Source organism: Ursus maritimus (assembly GCF_017311325.1).
Source record: "Ursus maritimus isolate PB19 chromosome X unlocalized genomic scaffold, ASM1731132v1 scaffold_X1, whole genome shotgun sequence".
Classification (NCBI taxonomy): Eukaryota; Metazoa; Chordata; class Mammalia; order Carnivora; family Ursidae; genus Ursus; species Ursus maritimus.
This window is the reverse complement of record NW_024423319.1, coordinates 113665580-113689799: the sequence shown is the minus strand read 5'-3', so window position 1 is coordinate 113689799 and position 24220 is coordinate 113665580. Positions and strand designations below refer to the sequence as shown.

The window sequence follows — 24220 nt, the reverse complement described above, 5'->3', positions numbered from 1 at the left end:
GAGCTATTTGATTTGTTTTTAATAATTTGCCCATAGAATTGTTAAAATTAATGGCATCTAGTAAAAATTATTTTTAGGGGTAGAAAAGATTATCTCCCTTCTTTGTCATTAATGGCGTATTTTTTCAGGGCTGTACTCAGAATTATAGTAGGACTTCTATTCTTTAACATAATTTTTCCCCCAAAGTAATACATAGACACCATTTTTTTTTTAAAGCAAGCAGTACCTAAAGACTGAAAAGTACGACAGTTTAGTGAAATGTCTCCCTCCCCACATTACTGCCCACTGCCACTCTTCAAAGGCAGTCAGTCACTGTTTTCAAGTTTTCTCTCCTGGAGATGTTCTGTCCATTTTATTTTTTCACATATGTTGTTTTACTGGTTTCTTGTTAGGTTATGCCATATTGATTCTTAGAGGTCTACCTGATTTTTTAGACCATTACAGAATATTCTACTGTATAGATATAACATAATGTATTTAATCAGTTCTCTTTTGAAGGACTAGTAGTTGTTTCCTATTCTTGCCATTATTAATAGTTCTGCAGTGAATATCCTTGTAAATAACTCTTGGTACGTGGGTATAGCAGTGTAAGTAGAAGATGAACTCCTAGAGGTAAAATCATCAGGTCAGTGGGTATTTGTAGTTTTAAATTTTGTTATCTGTTGCCAGCCCTCTAACGAGATTGTGCTCATTTCCCAATAACATGTGGCAATCCTTAAACCTCATCCATGCCAACATCACATACTCTCATTTTTGTAATCTTTGCCAGTCTTGGGTGAAAAATATTGTGGTTTTGCATTTTTGTTATTGTAAGTGATGTTGCTCATTTTTTATGATTTAAAAGGTAGTCTCTTCTTTTTCTATGAACTCTGTATCATTCCTTTATTTTTTATTCTGTTATTACTTTTGTTGATTTGTATATATTAACAAAATCTGTCTTGCTTCTCATACATGTGGTACATAATTTTCCCAGTTATGGCTTTAAAGAAAAAAACAACTTGGTTTTTTTAGGGGGTTTTCTTGGGGGGGTTGTGGTTGGTTGGTTGATTGTTGGGTTTTGTTTTTTTGCAATTCAGAGAGGTTTCATTTTAGTCTGCTCCATTTTTATCAATATTTTTATGCCTGCTAGGTTTTGTGCTATGATTAGAAAGGTCTTCGTTACTTAGGTTTTGTGTTTTGTTTTCTGTTTTTCAATCCCATGTGGTGTTCTGGAGCTATTTTTTTTTAAAAGCTTACATGGTTTTTAAAAAATACACACTTTTGGAGTGCCTGGCTGGCTCCATCGGAAGTGTGTGCTATGCTTGATCTCAAGGTCATGGGCTTGAGCCCCACGTTGAGAGTAGAGATTACTAAAAAATAATAATAATAATAAACTTAAAAAAATACATACTTCCAAGTTTTTATCCATCTGAAGTTCTTTTTGGTGCAAAGAATGAGCTAAAGACCCAACTCGGTGCTTTCACAGATGGCTAGCCAGTTGTCCACACCACTTACTGCTTTTCCCTTTGTGTTTTGAAATGCTTCCTTTTTTAAAAATTTCACTAATTAAGTCTGGTGTGGTTTTTTGTTTTTTGTTTTTGTTTTTTGGCCAGGAGAGTGGATTTTAATTTTACTTAGACAATTATTTCTCTACCCACCTCTTAGCAGGCTGTTATAAAATTCCTTCCTCTTAGGATCCCTTCAAGTACAGCTATCCGCCACTAGTAGATGATGACTTCCAAACACCATTGTGTGAAAATGGGCCTATTGCCAGTGAGGATGAAGCTTCGAGTAAGGAAGATCTAGAAAGTGATGGCAAAGAAACCTTGGAAACAGTTTCGAATGAAGAACAAACAGCTCTCCTAAAAAAGGTAATTTTAACAATAAAATGGAGTCGAAACCTGTGGCCTGTCCACAATTCTACAACTAGCTAGGTATGTGACTGTAATTCACTTAACTTGCTGCCCTTCCACATCTTTGTAAACAAGAGGAAGGATGGTACTAGCTAACCAGTAGTGTCGCTTTTGTGTTTAAAAAGGCTGATTTCATGCATTTGTATAAAAATTGGCAAAATGCACTTTGAAGGAATTGTTTTATTGAAAATATTTTTGATTTAGCTGAGATAAAAGTAATTAGTTTAAAACATATCTACTTCTGTTTCGGTTTTCAAAGAGCACTTCGTTATCTTTGTATGAGTTATCAGGGGCTTGATAGAGGGATAAATATAACTTAGAACAAATTTAAAGACTATAAGGGAAAGACCATGTTATATTTTCTGTAGTGACTTATTTAAGTATGCTCTCGAATATATGTTCATGGTCATGTTAATATATGTTAAATACATAATTTAGGTGTGCTAAACTTATGTTAAAGATTGTAATTTGGATTGAATCACAGTAACGTTTATTTTTTGACCTAATGAACTGCCCAGCTATCAGCATAAAACTAAATTTCTTTTTCTTTATCTTTTCTTTCTCTATATATATATGTTTTTTTTTTTTGGTCTTTAGATTAACCTAACTGAACATACTTCCAAAGCAGAAGAAAATGAAAAGGCTGATTCCAAAATGAAAGCTTTCAAAAAACCATTGAGCGTGTTTAAAGGGCCCTTACTACACATCAGGTAATGATAGTTGAGGATTTTATTAGCTATGCTTTTATAACCTGTCTTGATTATCTTGAAGGAACTGCAAAATTAAGAAAACTCCTGTACTGTTTTTCAAACTGGAAATACGAAATTAAAGGTTATCCAAAGGCTCACCTTGGTTTCCAGTCAGTCATAGTAGATATTTTAGCTACCTTTTTATTTATTCCATTAAATGTGTTTAATGGAATATCAGATAATAAAAGAATATTCATATGTTAACAGTTAATCTGAATGACATATTTTTCTCATTTTACTGATACTGTTGGGCTTGCACAACTTCGACAATGCCAGGATCGACACTGAACCATGCATTTGTCAGTTTGATCTTCTAAAAGCTAAAGCTGAACTAGAAAAAGAGGTTTTTTACCAAGCCAGATTTCAGTACAACTCTGTTTTTGTTTCTGGGTTACTCAATCTCAGATTCAGGGTTGTTTGTAATTATCATTATGTAAAGATCTCTTTCTCACTAATGATGCTTTTCATTGGTAAATCTATATGGCCTTAACATTGCCATACCGACTTTATTTGGTGATGACCTAATGTATCATTTCCCATCCCATACTTGAAATCTTTCTGTGTAACTGTTTTAGGTATGACTCTTATGAACAGTACAGCCAGACTTTTTAAAAATCTGATATTCTAACTGATAAGGCTGGTTTGTTTACATATATTTTGATTACTGTTGTATTTGGATTTATCTTTTACCATCTGTGTATGTTTATGGGGGGGTGGAGGCAGGGGACAACACATGCATATTCTGTTGGCTGTGGTTTTTCTTTGCCATTTTCCCCCCTGTGGAGTTTGTTTTCCATTTTTCCCTTTGCTGGTTTAGAAATTACACACAGTTTTTTCATTGGAAGCCTGTGAAAACCATAGATCTCGGCTTAACAAATGTTGAGGGTTGACTGGAAGAGCTGCCTGGAGAGAAAGCCAGAGGAGAACAGGGCAGCTTCTAGGGTTGCAGTTTGGGCTCTGCCACTGCCTGCCTCTGCCCCCGGGCGCGTCACAGCACTTTGCACAGGCTCAGGGACCCAACCAATGTCTGTCTCCCCACAATGTCTCAGGGTTTTTGTGCTGGTTACTGAGAGCGGTTTTGACCTCCTTCTCTTTTCTGTGGTCTATTGCAGACTGTGTTCTAAAAGGAAGCCAGCAACCATGCTAATTTGTCTTGTCCAGAGTTGGGCAAAGCCCTTCTCAGACAGCACATCCTTAAAAATGTGTATCCTCCAGATGAATGTCTCTGATATGTAGACATTCCTGATATAAAATGAATCTACTTACATATATAGCTCAAAGTGAAGAATTCACCTTTTTATCTGAAACAGAAACACTGTTCTGCCCATTGTTTGGAGGCACCTGATACAATTTGACTAATGTAATTAAACTACACAAATTTTGCCTCGGTCTTTTTTTATTTTAGGTCGTGAGTACTATACTGGCCAGTAATAGTAAAATTTGCATTTTGAGGTTCACTGATTTTACTGTTTAACCAATATTTCCCACCCCAAATTTTTTGTTTTTCATATTCCATATTACTTAGAAAAAAACCTTTATTATTAAGGAATTACATAAGGAATTATTGTGATTTAAAATGAAAGATCATTAGAGATATATTTAAGTTATGCTTTTCTGTTAGTATATAAAATTATGCCCCATTCTAATCAAAGTTGAAGCAGCAGTTTCTTCTTTGATTTTCTATAACCTTCCAAAGAGTTTAAATGCGCCGTAAGATGGTGCTGATTATAGGCTAATTCAGAATCTTCCTAATTCTCTCTCCTGTCCTTTTTTGATTCTTGGGGAAAACCATAGGACTTTTAATAGCATGCAATGAATTAGTAAGATTAAAATGCAAACTATATAAGTAAAATCTTTAAAAAAAAACGCAAACTATATTAGTTGCTTTGTAATTTTTTTTGATGAAATTTCTTGATACAAATGAGCAGAAAATATTAACCAAATACTTATCTTCCAGCTAATGATTAGATTGTCATTTATTCTGAATAATACAAATGCCTTATATTTTTGTCACCACCTAGCCCAGCAGAAGAACTTTATTTTGGAAGTACAGAATCTGGAGAGAAGAAAACTTTAATAGTGTTGACAAATGTAACAAAAAACATCGTAGCGTTTAAGGTAAATATCAGAAAGGTATAATAAATTCTATGTGGAACTCTGATATGGGAAGTGATTTCAGACATATTTTAATTGAAAGATTGAGAATTTTTAACTTGCACAGTGTTTTTATAATATTTTTAGGCATGTTATACTGCCTTTTACTTTTAATCACGTGGCATAGCTTATCTACAATTTTCCCCAGGATCTGTATCTCAGTCTTTAATGAGCCATAATAGGCTAATATTCAGATTAATCCCAGGCTTTAATGTTTGTGGTAAAAAAAAAAAAAAAAACAAGGAAAATCACCCTCAGTATATAAATAATTCATAATTGAAAAAATCAAAAGTGCATTTTCCCGAGTGTGATATAGTTTGGAATGCAGTTTATACTGGATACTAAGCTGATGACTGAGCTTACCGCTGCCCCATATTCTAAGTATTATTTCATCATCTATTTAGTTTAACCACTAAGATGTTCTTTGAATAGCTAGTGTGTTTTAATTTGTGAACACTATTACAACGTGTCCTAATACACAGGTTTTTTTTTTTTTTAATTTGTATTAAACGTAGGAAATTACCAGACAGGATATCTCATAGATTTTTTTTTTTATTTAAAAGGAAGGCTAAGTGACAATTGGACTTATGAGTGAGTATTTTAAATAGATTAAGATACTGTTTTCCTATTGCTGGGGAAAGATGCATTCCATGCCTAACCACCACGGTTGTTTTGTAGACTTTAATTTTTTTAAACTCTTTTACCCCAAGAAGCATTTTTCTTATTATATGACTACTGTATTTATAAACAGGTGAGAACCACTGCTCCAGAGAAATACAGAGTCAAGCCAAGCAATAGCAGTTGTGACCCTGGCGCATCAGTTGATATAGTTGTGTCTCCCCACGGGGGTGAGTTGTGGCCTGATGGCCTCAGAGGTGTGCTGGGGTACCTGGGGCCAGGTGATGAGTCAGTGGAGCTGGACTAGAATCTAGAAATTAGCTGAGTGTCAACAAGTCACCTCACTGCACTCTAGGCATCCATTTTCTCAGGTGTAAAATGAGATGGGTCAATGGGTCTCATTAAAATGGGTTTTTTAAAAGATTTTATTTAACCAACAGAGCAAGCATAAGCAGGGGGAGCGGCAGGTAGAGGGAGGGAGAAGCAGGCTCCCTGCTGAGCAGAGAGCCCGACACGGGGCTTGATCCCAGGACCCTGGGATCATGACCTGAGCCCAAGGCAGATGCTTCACTGACTGAGGCACCCAAGCACCCCTAAAATGGTTAACACCTAAAATTGTTTAAACTGGTCCCAGTTGAAAATGAATTTTAAAAAATCCTTTTTAGAAACATTTTTCTTCTTTAGGGTATTTCCGTTTTCTTTTTCCATTGTTTTCTAGAATAATACCTTAAACTACATGTCCTGCCCTTTGTAAAGGTTCTTGTTTATGTAATAAGTAAGTTACCCTTTTGTAATGCAGGTTTAACAGTCTCTGCCCAAGACCGTTTTCTGATAATGGCCGCAGAAATGGAACAGTCATCTGGCACAGGCCCGGCAGAATTGACTCAGTTCTGGAAAGAAGTTCCCAGAAACAAAGTGATGGAGCATAGGTAGGCTTTTTACTCAGACTCTCAAGTGTGATGGGAAGGATCAGAAAGCGAGAACTGCCTGCATGGTCTAAGCAGGTGTCTCTCTCTTCTTGCATTTGGCAGGCATTTAGGCTTCTAGTGTGACCTCATGCTCTGCAGGGCTCTGGGGTGCCCAGCTGAAGGAGATCTACAGTTTCGCAAGGAAGTTGCTAATAGCAGACTTGCTTACAGGCCAGTGCAAGAATCTGGATGTGTCAGAATTACAAACGTAGATCTCTGTCCCAGCAGTTCCCTTTGTAGAACACTCACCTTGTGTACTAGAATGTGTATGTTGCAGCATTGTTTGTACTAGTGAAAAATGGGAAAGAACCTAAATGAGAGAGTAAGCCACCTGGAAAAAGGGCTTTCTTGGTAGAAGGAACCACAACTGAAAAAGGAGTGTGCTTGGCCTGTGTAAGGAACAGCAAGGGGGTAGATGGAGCTTGAATCTAGTAAGGGGCGGGGAGACAATGTGGGAGAGGAGGTCAAAGAGGTAGTAGGAAGGCAGATGATTACCATAGTGAGGACTTCTGATTTTGAGAGGAAAAACTATTAGTTGGTGCTAAGCAGAGCCACAAAGTGATTTGGTTTTTTTTTTTTAGGCTTATTCTGGGGTTTGTGTGGAAAACAGACTGTAGGCAGACACAGGTGAAAGAGTGATATTAACACAAATAGCGCGTGCTGCAAGCCTGCACGTTCTAAGTGCTTTACTCTGATTTATTCACTTCATCATTACAATGACCCTTGGAGGTAGGTAGTTCTTTGTCCCCCTTGATAAATGAAAAGCTAGGAAACCTCGTGAAGGTTTTGGCTGAGTTAAATCTTCAAAAGGAATTGAAAGAATACAGATGGGGCTGGAACACAGAGGTGAAAGGATCCAGGGTAAGAAGAAAGCTGGAGAGGCGGACAGGGCCCAGAGGAGGAGCTTGGTCACCATGGTGAGACCCATGGGAGAGCGTCAGCCTGACCTGAGTCACCTTTGACAAGATCACTGCAGGCTTGTTCGCAGACAGGAGGAGGACAGGAGTGGGCCTGGGAAGACAAGCTTTATTTCAGTTGTCCCAGCAAGAAAGGGAAAAGACCCAGCCTAGAGGAATATTTAGTGGCCAGAGGAGAACAGTCCAGCAGGAACTCAGGAGGGAAACGAGTAGGTGAGCTGTGTCACCTAAGTCTAGGAAAGCCTGTTTGACAAAAGAGGAAGGGACCAGTGCTGCCAACCAATCAAGGATGAGGTGTGAGCAGTGCCCATTGATGACATCAAGGAGGTCATCACTGATGTCATAGGGAGCATTTTCAGTTGGCAGGAGCCAGGTTCTAAAGAAATGAAGGTAATAAGACTGTTCTAGAGGTTTGGCTTGTTGGAAGAAGGAAGAATGTGGTGTTGACAAAGGGATTGGTGTGGATTTTCAATGGGAGAAGCCAACTCAACAAGGTAAGTCATTGATAGGTCCTGTCCCTCCAGCTTTTGTCATGAGGAAGGAAGGAATGCAGATACACGTTAAGGCTCATGGTGCGCTTGACTTGTTTTTAGATGGAGTAGTTCGATATTTAAGTTTCCATATTGTAACAGGGTCTCCTTTCTCCTTACCAAGGGTTTGTCAAAGGCATGGCTATGAAAACTAAGTAACACTGGTATAAAAGATGAAGATTTGAAGTTCTTATCAAACAGTCCCTCAAAAGCAGGTCTTTTAAAAAAAAAGTCAATTCCTCATGGTTTGGTTTTCTGTAAGTCAAGAGAGGATCACTTATCTCACAGAACGCGACTTGGTGGTTTGATAGTGAAGGCCCAAGTAAAGCAACAACTCCCATGTAGAAAGAGTGGTTTCCTTCAACTAGGAAGATGGGGTGACTTCTATTGAACACCATATAAAAAAAACTTTCCCTAGGTTACTGAGCAGTATCTGTAATTGCTTGTGTTATTATACATAAAGAAGCAGGAAGAGGTAAGGAAGGAAAAATAATTTTGTCTCTACCCACCTTAAACACCATCTCAAAAGAAAAATGGTGGGGGGGAGCCAGTTGTGAGAGGTTATCAGGAAAAGCACAGTAAACCAGGGTAAGGTTATTATACAGATTTAGATGAATTGCTCTCTTCTAGAAGTCCCTCCGCCTGCAAAGGTTAAGGGACCTTCCTTACTCACCTGGTGACACTGTCCAGAATCCTGTAAGCAAGGGTACAGGTCCATTTTTTCCAAGGGGCTTTATTGGTTCCTTAAAGTTGTCTGGTCATACCTGATTTTATGCATATCATTTTCAAATATGACATTCCAGTCAAAGCCTTGGTAATATAACCATGCTTCCCGTTGTGTCCTGGTACAAGGAGAACAGATTATTCAAAAAAAAAAAAAAAACCCTATTTCCATGAAAGAATACTAAGAGTTTCTGAATTCTGGAGGAATCAGGTAGGGAGAAAAATTGTTTCAGTTCTGCTCACAAAGGTATAGTTTACCAAGTTGCTGTCAATCAGAGCTTATGAGAAAAGAGTAAAAGATAACCTTAAATCTGGGAAAACCAAACATTAAAGAACCAGCAATAAAAAAGTATAGTCATCACTTCATTCAATCCCATGTTATTAATTCTTGGTCTGCTTGATTCCTGCTTTTGTATTAGTTCTGGAAGTTCTTACCCAGTTCAGTTTTATGATCTGAAAGTTATTAGAAACCTGTTTTCTGGTGTACTTGTCAGAGTCCTTTCCATGAATCTCTGAAGATGAAGCACATTTGCAAAAGGATCAGAGTAAAACAATAGCTTCTGTGACAAAAAGACTTAAAAATGGCCATAGCTACAGATCTGATGAGAGTTCATTGTAATGCTTCTGACAAGGAAATTTGGTTATTTCTATGACATACAACATAGTGAGATAATAACTAGAATTATAAACCTTAACGTTATGCCAGGACATATCCAATTTCTAGGAATTTTATACAATTTCTAGAACACTTATATTCATAACATATCTATACAAATATAAAAAAGGTTTAGTATTACTTGACAGTGCGTCCCATGTAATTTAACATAGCAAATAAGCCTAATTAGTTTTATAAAAAGAGAGAACAAATCTTTTGATATGTTCCAGCGGCCCTCTGAAAAATTGCAGAGAGAGTTCAAGGTCAAAAAAACTTCATTTAGAATTTGAGTTGGGGTTTTTCAAAAACGTCAGAAGGTTTTAGACACCTTACTAAATGGGGTCATAAATCATCATGAAATAACAATTATCCATTTAACCATAGTGACAATAAAATATCAAAGGCAAATACAGAAAGTTACATAGTTGCGAGTAACTTAGGAAAATAGTCTTCTAAAGATTAAAAGAGCTAAGCAATCAAAGGGCTGTTGAGAACATGGAGCACAGGAAATTATTCTGATAAAATACACCATCTTTTCTTTCTAGGCAGATTACTTGAAAGCTAAAGAAAAGCCTTTTGCAATCTCTTATCAGTAGCTGACTGATAGTCCAAGAAAAGGTTGTCCTTTGAAATTAATTTTTAGTTTTACATAAGTACACTATTGATACTGAAGCTTATTTGTTATAACCCTTATAGCAGATTCAATTTTAGCCAGCTTGACTACACAAAGTGAAATTTTCTCTTTCCAACTGTCTATATTCACTTAGTTTGTCCTTTATTATCTTCCCTATTCTGAAATAACCAGCTTTACTGTAAGAGAAAATTACTTTCATTCCCCTTAACAAAAGTACATGTCCATACTTCCTACCTTTACTTGGCCAAAAACACATCCTATTTTCCTTGCACATGGAGTTAGTTGCTTCCGTTATTATTTCTAGTAATTACATATATGAAGTAGAATTCTTAACCCTTAGAAGCCATGATGTCTAGTGAAAACTAAGTGGTAAGCAATTGTGGTCTATTAACACCAGCATTCTGTAGATTGGCAAATTTATGAATACATAATTTCTAGAGGCATATGCTTCCTCATAGTACAGTTTTTCAGTGTGGCACAAGATATGTTTACTAACAGACTAAATATTTTTAGTTCCTCTGTAGTAAGAAGCCAAAAGTAGATAAACCGAAGTTCAGTAATTAATGTTTCAGTATTTTATCTTACTTGGAAATGATCTAGTCAGTGAATTTCCCGTTTAACTTAGCAAAACTGAAGTTACCAAAGAGATTTGAAAACCTGTTTTTAAGTAGACTTCACCTAAAAACTCTTATCCAACTTAATCACTTGCTTCCAACAATTGTGCTTGACTACTCATGACAGCTTCATGAAACATCAGAGTCAGCCATCATTCCAAGCTATTTTTCATGCTGACAAATTATGTGCCCAAGATAACATGAGCCTATTTGAATAGTAAACTCCAGAAGAAAAAAAGTTGCATGTCTGCACTGTATCTGATATTGATAACTTTGAAGACATGCCTATTTTAATTAAACCAACAAACAGCTTTAATTTTACCTAGGATTAATCTACGTCACATGAACTCAAAGACACTTGGGTTAGTTTCAGTATTTCTAAGAGGTTTAGGAATACTGAATTTAGTTAAGTGCTTGTTTTTCTTTAAGCCAATCAAAGAGAGCTTTTACAAATTAATTTTCGCAGTAACATCCCACCGTGGAAAAATATTACACATCTATAACATACATATATAGACACACATAAACATACAGAGACCTTTTAGCTCTAGAATTTTAGCCATGAATCAGGTAAAGTAACGCAAAACTCACTAGTTAATATAAAAGAACATTTAGGTTCAAATTGTGTTTCTGGCAGTTGGAGTCATTTACCTGCTCAGCTGGCTAAAAGCATTTTGCTATTTTTTTTTTCATTTGCCAAAATCCCAAATAACTCCCTTTATTCGTTCTGATGAGAATCCCTTCCCTAAAGTTTGTATTTCAAAGAGGTAGCTGTCAGGTCCTAGAGAAGATAGGGTAGAAAATCTGTACCTCAAAGGCGCAGAGAAAGTATCAAGGATCTTTTTTTCTATGAGTTTTGGGGTTTATTTGCCTATTATCAGATGTCTAGAGTAATTTCTATTTCTGTGTTCCTTTTTTCTTAAGCACAGGACAGTTCTGTTTCCAACATCCTGATCTTTACATGTATTTTGAGATGACTGGGGGAGGTTTTAGGATTGGTAAGGTTAGGTGGACTTGGAATTGCTTCCAGTGTTGCATTTCCCGTTTTGTAAAGATTTGCAAGTCAAAGACAGTTGCTTTTAATTACTCAAACCATTCTGTTGCAGCCTGAATGGTATCAAGGGACTGATACCACCCATGCAACTACATTTTATTCCATTTGCTCTGTATCGGGGAGAAATTTCCAACGAAGATGGAAATGATGTGATTTCCGTGTTGTGGAGCTTCAGGGTTTAATGCACAATGCCTTTAAAAAGTTTATATAAAGTATTCCACAAAGGCCTTTAAGGGGGAAAAAAAACGTGTACTATTGCTTCTAGCAGCTCCCAAACGTCAGCTTTCAGCTGATCCATTTCCTGAACATTTGTAGGAGGGCCTAGGAGAAATTCTGGTCATGTTTCCAGTGAGGAGAGTTTTCCACAGGGGGGCCAAGCGGCTTGTCTGATAACTACAGTATAACCATGGGTGGGAAGAACAGCCCTTAGCAGCCAGTCCGGGTCCCTGGGGGTGGTGAATGAATGGCCACTAATCTTTTTACCTCTTCTCTATATTTGTATGTATCTTCTCAACGTGGAGATAAAAAAGAACTTCATAATTTCATCTTGCTAAGGAAGTCCCTCAGGCTAGCGGCCATACTCTTTCATATTCTCCTTCCAATTTGGTCTTTTCAGAGATGACCAGTAAGACAATTGTTTAGGATGAGAGCTCTCGCAAAGGTTTTTAAACAGAGAAGCTTTTCCAATTCAAAAGATCCATCGTCTGGCATTGACAAGGAGGATTTTATATTAATCTCAGCGACTCAAGCCAATAGGCCTCTTTATGGTTGAACCATGTACACAAAGAGGCATCCCCAGAGACGGTGCAAAAAATGCAGTCCTCACAGGATCCCGAGAGTTAGCCTAAGAAAGCAAAGGCCTCCATTGCCCCAAGTGGTAAGAACGGTATAGTGAAGATGCTATCTCTAGTTTCCCACAAGAATGTGAGAGGCCTCCAGTCTAAGACCCTCTAATCCGTGACATCAGGGAAGGACTTACTGGATTGAACTTTTCAACACTAACAACCACAAAAGCTGAGAGGAAAAAGGCCCCTCACGGACTGGGGCCCCTAATGACAAACTGCCCTGAAAGCTGGCGCAGCTGGACAGAAAGGATGCTGCCTGTCCCTGTGTGTCTCAGATCCCCAGCCTATTCCCTAGCTGCCAGACGTCTGTGGACACATGCATCCTCCAGCTGATACCCTTGGTGGTCACAAAGCCAAGCTTTCAAGACCTAGAACAAGATGAAAGGAAGACCTCATTTCACCTATTTTCTTCTGCTAATCTAAATTTGGAAAGGAAGGGACAAGGTGAAATTTTGACCTTTCTCTCTCGACCTGGCCCCAGAGTGAGATCCAGGAAAGCAGGCTTCGGTAAGAATTCTTACCTTCACCGGCTTCTGCCGATTTTCCAGGCTCCCATCTGTAGGCTCCCAGACGAGTACCGTGTGTCTCAGCAGGTCCCAGCATAGGTTGCCAAAATGTAGGAGAGGAAAAATAACTTTTTGTCTACCGTGCTAGGTTCTTGGCTGAGACCCCCACCCCTTGTAATAAAAGATTAATAGGAGGAAAGCAGAAGTTTAATACCATGTATACCTCCTGTCTATATGGAAGATACCCAGGGAAACTCCCCAAAGTGGCCCAAGACACCATCTTAAATACCATCTCCAGCTCAGGACAAGATGTTGGGGGGTAAGGGAGTCCGTTGTGGGGGGCTGTCCGGAAAATCACAGTAAACAAGAGCAAGGTCGTTCAGCAGATGTCCACTGGTCCCTTCTCCATTAAGAACTCTTAGAGATTTCTGCCATCCCCTCCTCCTGGCACGGAGAGGAAGACACCCTTACAGATGGACATTTACTTCCCTTGTAAATGTCAGTGTCCCTGACAAAAGGTTTTCAAAGCTTTTCTTAGGTCTGCTGTTTTTTAAGAAACAACCGGCTCAAGATAATCCTTATGCCAGAGAGGCCTATTTGGGAGTGGCCAGCTGTGCTCCACTTCCAAGACAGATCCACACTGAGCTGCCACCTTACGTGTATCTGGGGAGAAGGAGGAGTACTTTCATCTCAGTTACATCAACTTCTGTATTTGACTTTTCTCACATTATAGGTTACTTTTATAAAAAAATTTCATTAAAGATTTTAAGAAGTTATGTTTCCTTTGGATTTTCATAGGTTAAGATGCCATATTGTTGAGAGCTGTAAACCAACCACTCTGACATTAAAAGACAATGCTTTTAACATGTCTGATAAAACCAGTGAAGATCTTTATCTACAAGTAAGTGTTCTTTCTCCCTAACTAAAATAGAGTTGTTAATGCTAACCAGTATTAGAAATCCACTTTCTCCCCCCACTGATGTAAGGAAGACCTTTGGCATAGACATGACAGAAATGCCCTTCTATTTGCGAGGGGAAGCCAAATCCGAAATCGTAAGCGGTGAGTTCCTTTTGGAGATCTATTCACTTTTGAAAAGCTCTGGCCATTTTAATTTGGACAAGGTGTATGGTGCCTTGGGGCGTACTGAAGAGTCTGATCTCATGAGAGGGGTACCATTTCAACTTGAAAAAGATAGAGGGGCTCTCTTTCTGAGTAGCTGGTTTCGGTACCTCCAGGAAGCTACTTGCTTTGCTCCTTCTCCACTAGAAGGTTAGACCTTTCCAAAGCAAGAGTAAGCGGGCGCCCGGCTATTCACCGAACAATGTAATCCCTCATTGCGTCGCCAGCTCCCAGAGTACATGGACCCCATCCTGTAAATGTTTGGATTTCTAATATTCCTATTTGTCGTTCACATGATTCATGTACTGTTTTACTGATATAAATCTTTCATCCTTTTTCCCTCTTTAGCTCAATCGTTTACTAGAAAGCAATAGGAAGCTTGAAGACCAAGTTCAGCGTTGTATCTGGTTCCAGCAGCTGCTGCTTTCTTTAACAATGCTCTTGCTTGCTTTTGTCATCTCTTTCTTCTACTTGTTGTACAGTTAAAGAAGTGGCATTCAGTAGGAAACATGGCTCTTTCGTTCATTAGGTGGAAAAAGACCCAGAACTTCACGCTACTAAAAGTGCCGCACATCTGTGCTTCCTGAAAGGCAACGTGCCATACATAGAGGGGGACAAATACATGTCTTGAAAATAAAGTCTGTTAGAATAAGGGAACACTGGAGAAATTGATTATAAGAGACTATAGCTGTAGTTAGCCAAGTCAAGGCATAGCCGTGTGTAAATTAATACTTTAGATGTAATTTATTTTTTCCTTTTGATTTGAAGACTTCTAAAGTTTAAGTTTTATTATATATATATATACACACATTAGGTGAACTGAAAAGTGTAAGTAACAAGCTTTGTCGCAGCCAAAAAATGTCATCTGCTTTTTTTTTATTTTTTAATGACAAAATCATTATAGCTGAGCCAACTTACTAGCTTTTCTATACTATGTATATAGTACATGTATATTGAAAAAAAAAACATACTTATACAGAGTAATTTCTGTAAACATGACTTTGTAATTTTGAGAATTACTTCTAGATGCTAGTCAATATTCTTTGGGTATGTAAAACTAATGCCAAACCACCTTTAGCCTTGGTTTCTTATCTGTCTTCCTTAAAGTCTGCCTTTTATTAATCTTGGACTTTTTAATGAACACTCACATTTAGGTAGAATTTGGGAAACTAAGTTTGGTTGGGTTTTCCTTGAATTCTGTCAGTGGCATGGAGAGGAAAAATCCTTTCGGTCCCACTTTCTAGCCTTTTTTATGCGGTTTCACATTGCTCACGGTGGCTAGACACTGACCCATTTGCTTCAGTGATTAGAAAGGCCTCCTCCGTTCTACCATCTTTGCCCTCCTTTCCAAACGAAAGGAGTTAAAATTTCTTTGAAAAGTTAGAGGCATAGCAGAATTCATTGACATTTCAGTTCCTTGTTAAAATCAGCCACAAGAAGGAAACTTGACAAAAAGCCTAGAGTATCTAGAAGCATGGGGGGGAAAAAAAATCAAAACTCAAGTGTCAAGTCTCCATTTCCGAGTGACAAGTAGAACTCACCATCCACTTGTAGCACCTTCACACCGGGGCTGACTTGCTGGATCCTCGACCCTTGTCACAGTAATCCCCAGGGTGGTTCCCAAGATGACACGACTCACAGGGGCAGAGGTGGATGAAATGAGTTTGTTTTCTCATTTATACAGCCAGTTTCAGTCCGTGTTGATTCACGTGTAAATCTACTCAATATGAAAGAAAAAAGAGTCTGCCTGTTAAATAAATGTTGAGTTTTGATTGAGCCACGCTTGGAGAATGTTTTATTCTGAAGTGTAGTGCTGGCAGCTTTCATCTGGAGAGGCTGATGATTCCAAAATTGAGTTGTGAAGAATGATGAGTCCCTTCAAGACTGGCCTAGAAATAAAACCTTAAAAGGACACTGGTCTGATACTTTGTCTTAATTTGGGTTTTTCTGTTGCAGTTGGCCAGCTCCAGACGTGAAAGTGACTTCAGTACACCCTAAGTACTGGCCGTAGTGTCTCCCTGTGTGTGTGCACAGCGGTGCCCCCTTCTGTGTCACATCCCTGGCTTTCATATCTTCTAACCCCAAAGTATTTGTGTATGTGTTTTGTTCCTCAGCAAAGAAATGAGGAGATCATTGATCAGAATTGGAAGCCTGCTGTCCTAACAGTGTCCCTTTAATGTTTCCAATGAAAACGACATTGACTTGCTAAGCTGTTCTTCCCTGTCTGGCCAGTTCAATTGAATAACCTAGCTTGTTAATGTTTGTGTGTCTATTCAGTGTGACTGACTATGCAAGAGTACTGAATATTAACTATAAAATCAAAGGCATCTAAACTTCTGTTCTTGTCTTAACTGATCACCTATTTACATTTGATTTTATTCTGTCTTCTTTTGATTTTATTTCATCACACTTTGTATGATTATTACTTTGAGGACTGATAATAATTTTATTTTTTATCTTGTCATTAGCTGTTCATGACCAAATTACCAAGGATCAACATTTCGATTTAGATTGTTTTCACATGAGAATGAAAATTATTAGACTTTCCATTAATAAAATACCATTAGCTTGATCTGAAAGTAGCCTAAAAATGCAATTGCGGTTAAACCTAGCCTCAAATTTCATAATACCATAACTGTTTTTATATCTTGCCACTAATTTTGACTGGATTTAATAGCACTTTATTGTACAATTGCAAAAAAAAATATATTCCTAGAATTGTTGCCAGTGTAATTTCTCTAATATTCTGGTGCTTTTCATATATTTTCAGTATTTTTATTACTATATTGGTATTTTCTTTGTATAATTGATCAAAAGAACATGTTTTCTATTTTAATATGTTTTAGAAAAATAATTACATTTATGAAATAAATATCATCAGGAAAAACCTCTGGTCTCTAATTGATAAAGCATCTTAAAATCAATGTTCAGGCACACTCTGACCTTTCAAAGATCACGTTAATTTCTTTTGGACCTGCTTTGCATTTTTATAAGGACAGTGCTGTAAGTTTCCAGAGTTACAATTGTTATCAGGTGAACCTGTCCTTCATGTGTCCCGTTTCTCCTCAACCCGGGTCAGGGTCTGGCTACTCTTCAGTGGAGTTCTCCATTTTCCCTAAACTTAACACTGGACTCACTGTCAGGACTGGGGGCTCTATCACCAGCCCTTCACTGGAGCTGCCCCACATGAGTCAGAATTGCCCAACATCCCCTCAATCCTAGTACACTTCCTGTACACCAGGAAGCAGGCTGTGGAGAGAGCACCCCACCTGGCTCCTGGGTCCCTGGAAGGCAGCCCCTGTGCGGAGGCACCCACAGGGTGTGGGTGTGGTTGGGAGGGGCCTGAGGATTATTGGTGCGGTCCCCTCACCACTGGAAGATAACCCCCACGTGGCAGCTACCACTCCATAAAAATAGGACAGATCCATCTTCTAAACTGAAACAGAGGTGAAAATACAAAACGATAAGAGAAATTCAGAACAGAGCTACAAAGACAAAATGACAACCTACCGAGAAGCAACACATCTACCTAGGACTGTGAGGCTGTGCCCTCCTTTCCTCAAAAATACGATTTTCTAGGAAACAAAAGCTCCTGTGGAGAAAGTTCCAGCTAGGGAAGGAGTGGTCCCTTTACACCTATCTTCTGCTTTCTCCCCTAAGTTTTCAACAACGCAAAGTTCCCTGATGTCCAAACAACAACGGCCCCCAGGAGCCTAGGGCTCCCCTTCTCTCCCCACCCCAGGAAGACAGAATGGAAGTTATCCCATCCGTTCCACTGGAGGCAAAGGCAGTTAGGAGTGAGGGCTCTGTAGTCCGGCTAGCTGGGTGCAGCTGCCCTCCGCACCACCTGCTGCCTGTGTGACGGCAATGTTAACTGACCTCGAGCCTCAGTTTTCTCATCTCTGAGGCTGGTAATACTAGTGCTGCTGCGCAGGACGAGTGTCACAGTGAGGGGGAATAATGCGCTTGAAACAGCCCTCGAGATGCTGGCCTTGCTTTGCCGCTGTTGCCCCCAGCACCTTCCATCTGAGCTTCCTAGAACTTTCCACACTTGGGTTGATCTTACTGAATATCACACCTCATTCAAAGCCAATCATCAGTTCTTCAAACTTTTCCCTGCTTTGTACTCCTACCCTTGCCTTCTTGCTACCCCACTCTTAATTCTAGTGCCCAGGTCAAGGGATATACTTTAGAAGGGTAGCGATGACTGGCCGCCTTAAATCCTCTGAAGGGGCATCCCCTTCCGCAAAACACTTCGGTCAGATGTTTTCTTCCACCACTGCACCGACACCCCTTCAAAACACCCCCCCCACACACACACACACGGAATTGATCTTGCAATATTCCACCCATAAGTTTCCCTTAAATTTGTAACAATTCAATAAAAATACCACCTCTTTCACATCTTCATAATTTTCTCCTTCCATGGAATAAAATCACATCTCTATATTGTCTAAAGATTCTCTTCCTGTCCCTACCCGCTGGTGTCCCCTGCCATGCAAAATAAAACTAATCTCCTACACGTGTTAAGGTATTTGAGACAACGGGATCAACAGGCAAGAATTAGAGGAACATCTCCTTGACCCAGAGGGGCAAAAACAGGTGCACATTTCCAAGTCTTTCTAAAGGGAGAATTTGAGTGGTCGTTGAAACTCTACCAGTTGGCCCATGCTCCTTTGTCCTGAACAGTCTGGGAATACGTAATAAGGTCTTGTGTTTTACACAGGAGGAAACCCATGGCCAGAGAAGTAATTCTCTTTCCCAAGGTCGTGTGGCTGGTTGCTTTCAGAGCCAAGAGTTGAACTAGTCTCCCTAGTCTCATGCTTATCTGTTTTACAACCACCCAGAGCCAATCTGGGTGATAGTTTAAAATGTTCAGAGGACAGGTCTGAGAACCTTACCTCCACCAAACAGCAGGAGAGGAAAAGAGAAGATAAACTCTTGAAGAGAAGCAGAGGTGACAAGACACCATTGCCGCTCAAGGCCCTTGGCTGGCAAAGTAAGTTTCCTGGTGTTCTAAGCTACAGACCGCACTTTGAGAAAGGTGTGAAACCTAGGGCTTGATGTACTATTGACTTGGGTGGAGGGTTGGGCTTGCACCCTCAGCCTTGTCTCCAGAGACGGGCATCTGCCTGTGTGGCGCACAGCTGTCTCAGCCAGTCTAGTGACCTCAAGGAGTCTTATGTTCAATAAAATGAGAGCATTTATGTTTTCTGTTTCCATGTAACAAATGACCACAAATCTACCATCTGAAAACCACACAAACTACCTTCACAGTTTGCGTGTGTCGAACCTGGCACAGCGGGGCTGTGTTCTTGGCTCAAGGTCTTACAACACTACGACTATGTGGTCAGCCAACTGCATCCTCCTGGAGGCTCACCTGGATCAAGGTCCACTTCCAGGTGCCTTCAGGTTGTGGGCAGAATCCCTCTTCTTGGGGCTGTTGGTCCTCAAGTTCTCGCTGGCCATCAGCCGGGGACTGCTCTTAACTCCTAGAGGCCACGCCCAAGTCTTTGCTAAATGGCCTCCTGGATAGGCAGTTCACAACATGGCTGTTCTCGCCTCAAATCTCTTCTTTCAGGGAGGGCTCAGTTAAGGGCTCACCTGATTAGGTCAGGCCCACCCAGGACAATCTCCCTACTGATGAGCTCAGAGGTAACTGATGAAGAACCTTAATTAACATCTGCAAAATCCCTTCTGCTGTATAAGCTAACTTGGATTGTCAGAGTGCTATCCCATCACATTCCCTAGCTCTGGCCCTCACTCAAGGGGAGAGGGTTACACAGGGTGTGTTGGGTGGGATCTGCAAGCTCATCCAATCTGGTCCCCCCCCCCACCATTTTGCAGATCAGGAAACAGAGGGTCAGAAAGCTAAACCAACCTTACCCAGTCTAACTGCTTTGAATTCACAGATGTCATGCACGTGAAAGAAAACAGCCTAGAATTGTGTTAGGCACTGATTGACAGGCATGGGGACAGGAGGTCTCTATCCCAGTTGGCTTGCTCCAGTCTCTTAGCTTCAGTGCACACATGTATTCAGACTTTCATAAATAAACTTAAGGGAAAGTATGTAACCAGTATCTTCAACATGTGTTCACTATACACCCCACATTCTTACAATGGATTAACAGTGCTAGGGCAAAGGGGACTTCCAGTAATTGTGTGCTTTTGTAAACAAAGCTCTAGTGAAAAACAGTTTTTCAGCTTTCTCTTCTCTTTCAGAATAACCCATTCACTTCAATTAGTTTAATTAGTTTTCTTGGACATAAATACGCTCTGTGATGGTAGCTACATGAGAAGATTAAAACTGCAAGAAAAGGGGAAAATTCTTTTCTTACAGAAACTTACATCATGATTCCCAGCATCTGTACTGTCCAATTTACTTTGGATCAAATTCCAGCACATTGAATTCTATTATTCCAGAAAGTTCCCTGCAAATTTTCAGGTCATACTAGAGCTGTGTGTGTGTGTGTGTGTGTGCGCGCACGCGTAAAAATCTCACTAGTTTTTGGAAGTCCTCTAAAACCGTCCTGCATAGACTTGCTATTGCCTCACAAATTCAGACTTGATTTCCCCTTCTCTCTACGTAGGTCTTCTTGTTTCTGACTGCAAGAAACCAAACTGCTAATATTATGCCTGTCCCATGTTGCTGGATCTGGGACAATAACAAGCGAAACATTTGTCTTTCCCACTCCAATACTCCTCTACCTTTTCTGCACCAAGCCCTCGCTCTGATACTAGCATACAGATTCATTCAGTACAATTACTATTTGCAGGTAGATTTGCCCTGAATTGCATTTGCTAACAGGCAAATGTGCAGGAGGAACTTGAGTCAAATACCAAATCACTGTTCTCTGTCATAAACTAAATGTCAAAAACGTGTTTGGGGCACTTTTCCAATATTCTAACTCTATGACTCAAGCTACTTCCTTTTAAGGGAGTGAAGAGGGATGAGGTTATTATTGGGAGCAATAACAATAGTATGATAGCCCAGCAAAATTTAACTGTTTTAATGCAGCTGAACTAATAAGTTGCTAAAAAGGTAAGGTAAAAGGAAATGAATATAAAAAGCAAAGCTTCTTTCCAAATTCAGTATTTACTACTCTGGAATCACTTCAAGTACTGAAGAGCTTAGTCATTAAAGGTGAAGGTGTATCTTATAGAGGAGTTTTATCTAAAGTCAGTGCTTACAGTACAATTGACTATACTCAGAATTTCCCCTGAGAATTCATTAGGAAGTTGCCACAAGAGAGATGGACATAGTAACTCTTATCTTGGTGAGTCCAAACCTTCATTTTAATACCAGATAAAGTATTTAGTTGGCTTTATCTGGGAAGGGGATATAGTACAATAAATATACATACTGTGTCTTCAAAACTAGAATAACCATCGAGATTCTCTATTCGCATCACTCCAGAAAAACAGTACTTGTTAAGGTCCAACGATGATATTGTTGTCACTTCATCCAATGGACCTGCTTCGGCTGGAGTTCGAAGTGAGTTCTCACAGCAGCGTTTGGCTATACCGACTACCAGGTTTCTGCTTTTTCTTCTTGAACTAACACGCCTTAGTGTCCTTTACTGACTTATCTTCTTCCACCAAGTCTTGAAGATGTTAGTATTAGAACTGGGCTCCTTTGCCTTTCTCCTCATAGGTGATCTCCTCAATACCCAGGGCTGCAATTAGCACTGGTAAGCCATCAACCCTTGGACATTCTAACCAGACCTCTTGTTCTAAGTCGAGACACATGTATCCACCGTCAACTCCACAGTTCCAGATGTCCGTCACAGAATGTCAAAAACAACTCCTGCTCTTCCCCGGACCTGGTCTTCTAGTCTCCATCTCAATGAATGGCCCCACCCTCCATTTATACCAGCTAGAAACCTGACCTTCACCCTTGACCCCACAGGGCCCCACCACTCTCCACCTCTCTCCCTCTCCACTGCCACCACCCTTCTTTAATCCATAGCATCTCTCCCTTGACTTCTGCAACAATCTCAGGCAATATCTGGACATCCACTTTGACTTTCTATAGTCCTTTCTCCATATGGCCTTCAGGGATATTCAGGACTCACTGAAAATGCTATCCTATCATACCACTCCCCAGATTAAAACCCTCAAGTGGCTTCCGTGGCTCAGCCCATGATTACACTTCCTTATTTGGCCTACCAGCTGCTGGAAGATCTGGCTCTTGCCTAACTTCACAGCTTCACTTTCCCTGCTTTCTCCCTCTTTATGGTCTGGTCCTGTATGAACCAGACTAATGCCATCTTGATCAAATCCTCTGTGATGACCACTCAGACCTAAAGCCTTCTAGAGCACAACCCCACTCCCACATTCTTTCCTTTATTTAAACCATACCCTTAAGTATACCCTCGGGGGCATAATGTTCTTGATCTGCCTTGGAGATAGGAGTACACAGTATTCTCAAACATTCTCCTCCTGCAGTCTCCTGGCACCTACGCCACAGCGTCTAGGACTATAAAAGCAGGTCTTATGGGAGTGAGGCTGTGGAGGTCTACTTGTCTTGCTGCCACCCAAGACATGCTTCTATCTATAAATCCCCTTAGTAAACCATTTCTTGCCAAGCAGGGCTTGTCGGCCTTTTTCTTCAGGCTTATTGCTCCTTCAGCCTTTGGAGGTCACTTTGCGTATACCTCCCTTTCATGGAACAGGTCCCATCTCTGCCTGGAATTCTCTATCCCAACATCACCCCCTCACCATGACTCTCAGCTCATCATTTGCTCCGAAAAGTTCTCTCTCAGGGGCACTTGGGTAACTCAGTCAGTTAAGCGCCCAACTCTTGATTTCGCTCGGGTCATGATCGCAGGGTGGTGAGATTGGATGGTGCTGGGCATGGAGCCTGCTTAAGATTCTCTCTCCCCTGCCCCTCTCCCCACACTGCACATTCATGCTCGCTCGCTCTCTCTCTCAAAAAAAAAAAAAAAAAGTATCTCTCTTCCCACTCTTGTCACTTTCAACATAGCATTGTGAGTCCTAGCCAGAGCAAGAAAGAAATAAAAGAAAAAAAAGTAAAGGGTATCCAAACTGGAAAGGAAGAAGTAAAACTGTTACTATTTGTAGACATGACATTATGTCTGCATATCATATGACATTTTTTTTTTTTACAGAAAACTGGAAAGACTTCACCAAAAAACTGTTAGAACTAATCAACAAATTCAATAAAGTTGCAGGATACAAAATCAATATACAAAACTCAGTTCACTATTAGTGTATAAAAACGCAACAATCAGTAAGAGAAATGAGAATTACATTTACAACTGCATCAAAAAAAATACCTAGGAATAAACATAACCAAGAAAGAGAAAAACCTGCCCACTAACAAGACATTAATGAAAAACATTGAAGACACAAGTAAATAGAAAGTATGTTGTACTCATCATTTGTAAGAATTAACGTTGTTAAGATGCCGATGCTACCCAAAGGACTCCTTAGGATCCAATGCAATTCCTATCAAAATTCCAGCAGCATTTTTCATAGAACAATCCTAAAATTTGTGCGGAACCGCAAAAGACCCTGAATAGTCAAGCCAATTCTGAGAAGCACAAAGCTGGAGGCACCAGGCTTCTTGATTTCAAACTATATTACAAAGCTATAGCAATCAAATCAGTATGGTATTGGTATAAAAACAGACACATAAATCAATGAAACAGAATACATAGCCCAGAAATAAACACACGCATAGATCACCAATTAATTTACAACAAAGGAACCAAGAATAAAAAATGAGGAAAGCATAGTTTCTCCAATAAACAGTGCTGGGACTACTGGACAGCCACATGCAAGAGAATGAAATTGGATATCTTATACTATATATAAAAATTAACTAAAAATGGATTAACGACTGGAATGTAAGACTTGAAACCATAAAACTCCTAGAAGAAAACATAGGCAGTAAGTTTCTTGACATTGGTCTTGGCAATGATTTTTCTCTTGGATTTGACGCCAAAGGTGAGGATACACAAGTGGGACTACCTCAAACTAAAAAGCTTCTGCACAGCAAAGGAAATCACCAACAAAATGAAAAGGCCATGTACAGAAAGGGAGAAAATATTTGCAGAGCACGTATCTGATAAGGGGCAAATATCCAAAATATATGAAGAACTCACACAACTCAACAGCAAAACAAAAACAAAAACCTGAACCATCATATTTTTAAAAATGGACAATCCAAATAGACATTTTTTTCAAAAAAGATACACAGATGCCCAACAGGTACA

The 24220-nt window shown here is 39.6% G+C and overlaps 1 protein-coding gene across 2 annotated transcripts in view; it reads left to right on the top strand.

The window, feature by feature from the left end:
* The window catches only part of MOSPD2 (motile sperm domain containing 2), a 55983-nt gene extending 39540 nt beyond the window's left edge, over window positions 1–16443 (top strand). The window contains exons 10-15 of one of the 2 annotated variants that reach the window (XM_040634251.1): window positions 2490–2602; window positions 4663–4759; window positions 5547–5643; window positions 6213–6342; window positions 13658–13760; window positions 15936–16443. In XM_040634251.1, coding sequence (XP_040490185.1) covers window positions 2490–2602; window positions 4663–4759; window positions 5547–5643; window positions 6213–6342; window positions 13658–13760; window positions 15936–15977 — 582 coding nt within the window. In that variant the 3' untranslated portion in view covers window positions 15978–16443. Of the gene's footprint in view, window positions 1–2489; window positions 2603–4662; window positions 4760–5546; window positions 5644–6212; window positions 6343–13657; window positions 13761–14327; window positions 15892–15935 lie in introns of those variants that run through there. The other variant, XM_040634243.1, reaches the window with a different exon arrangement.
* Window positions 16444–24220: the final 7777 nt, after the last annotated feature.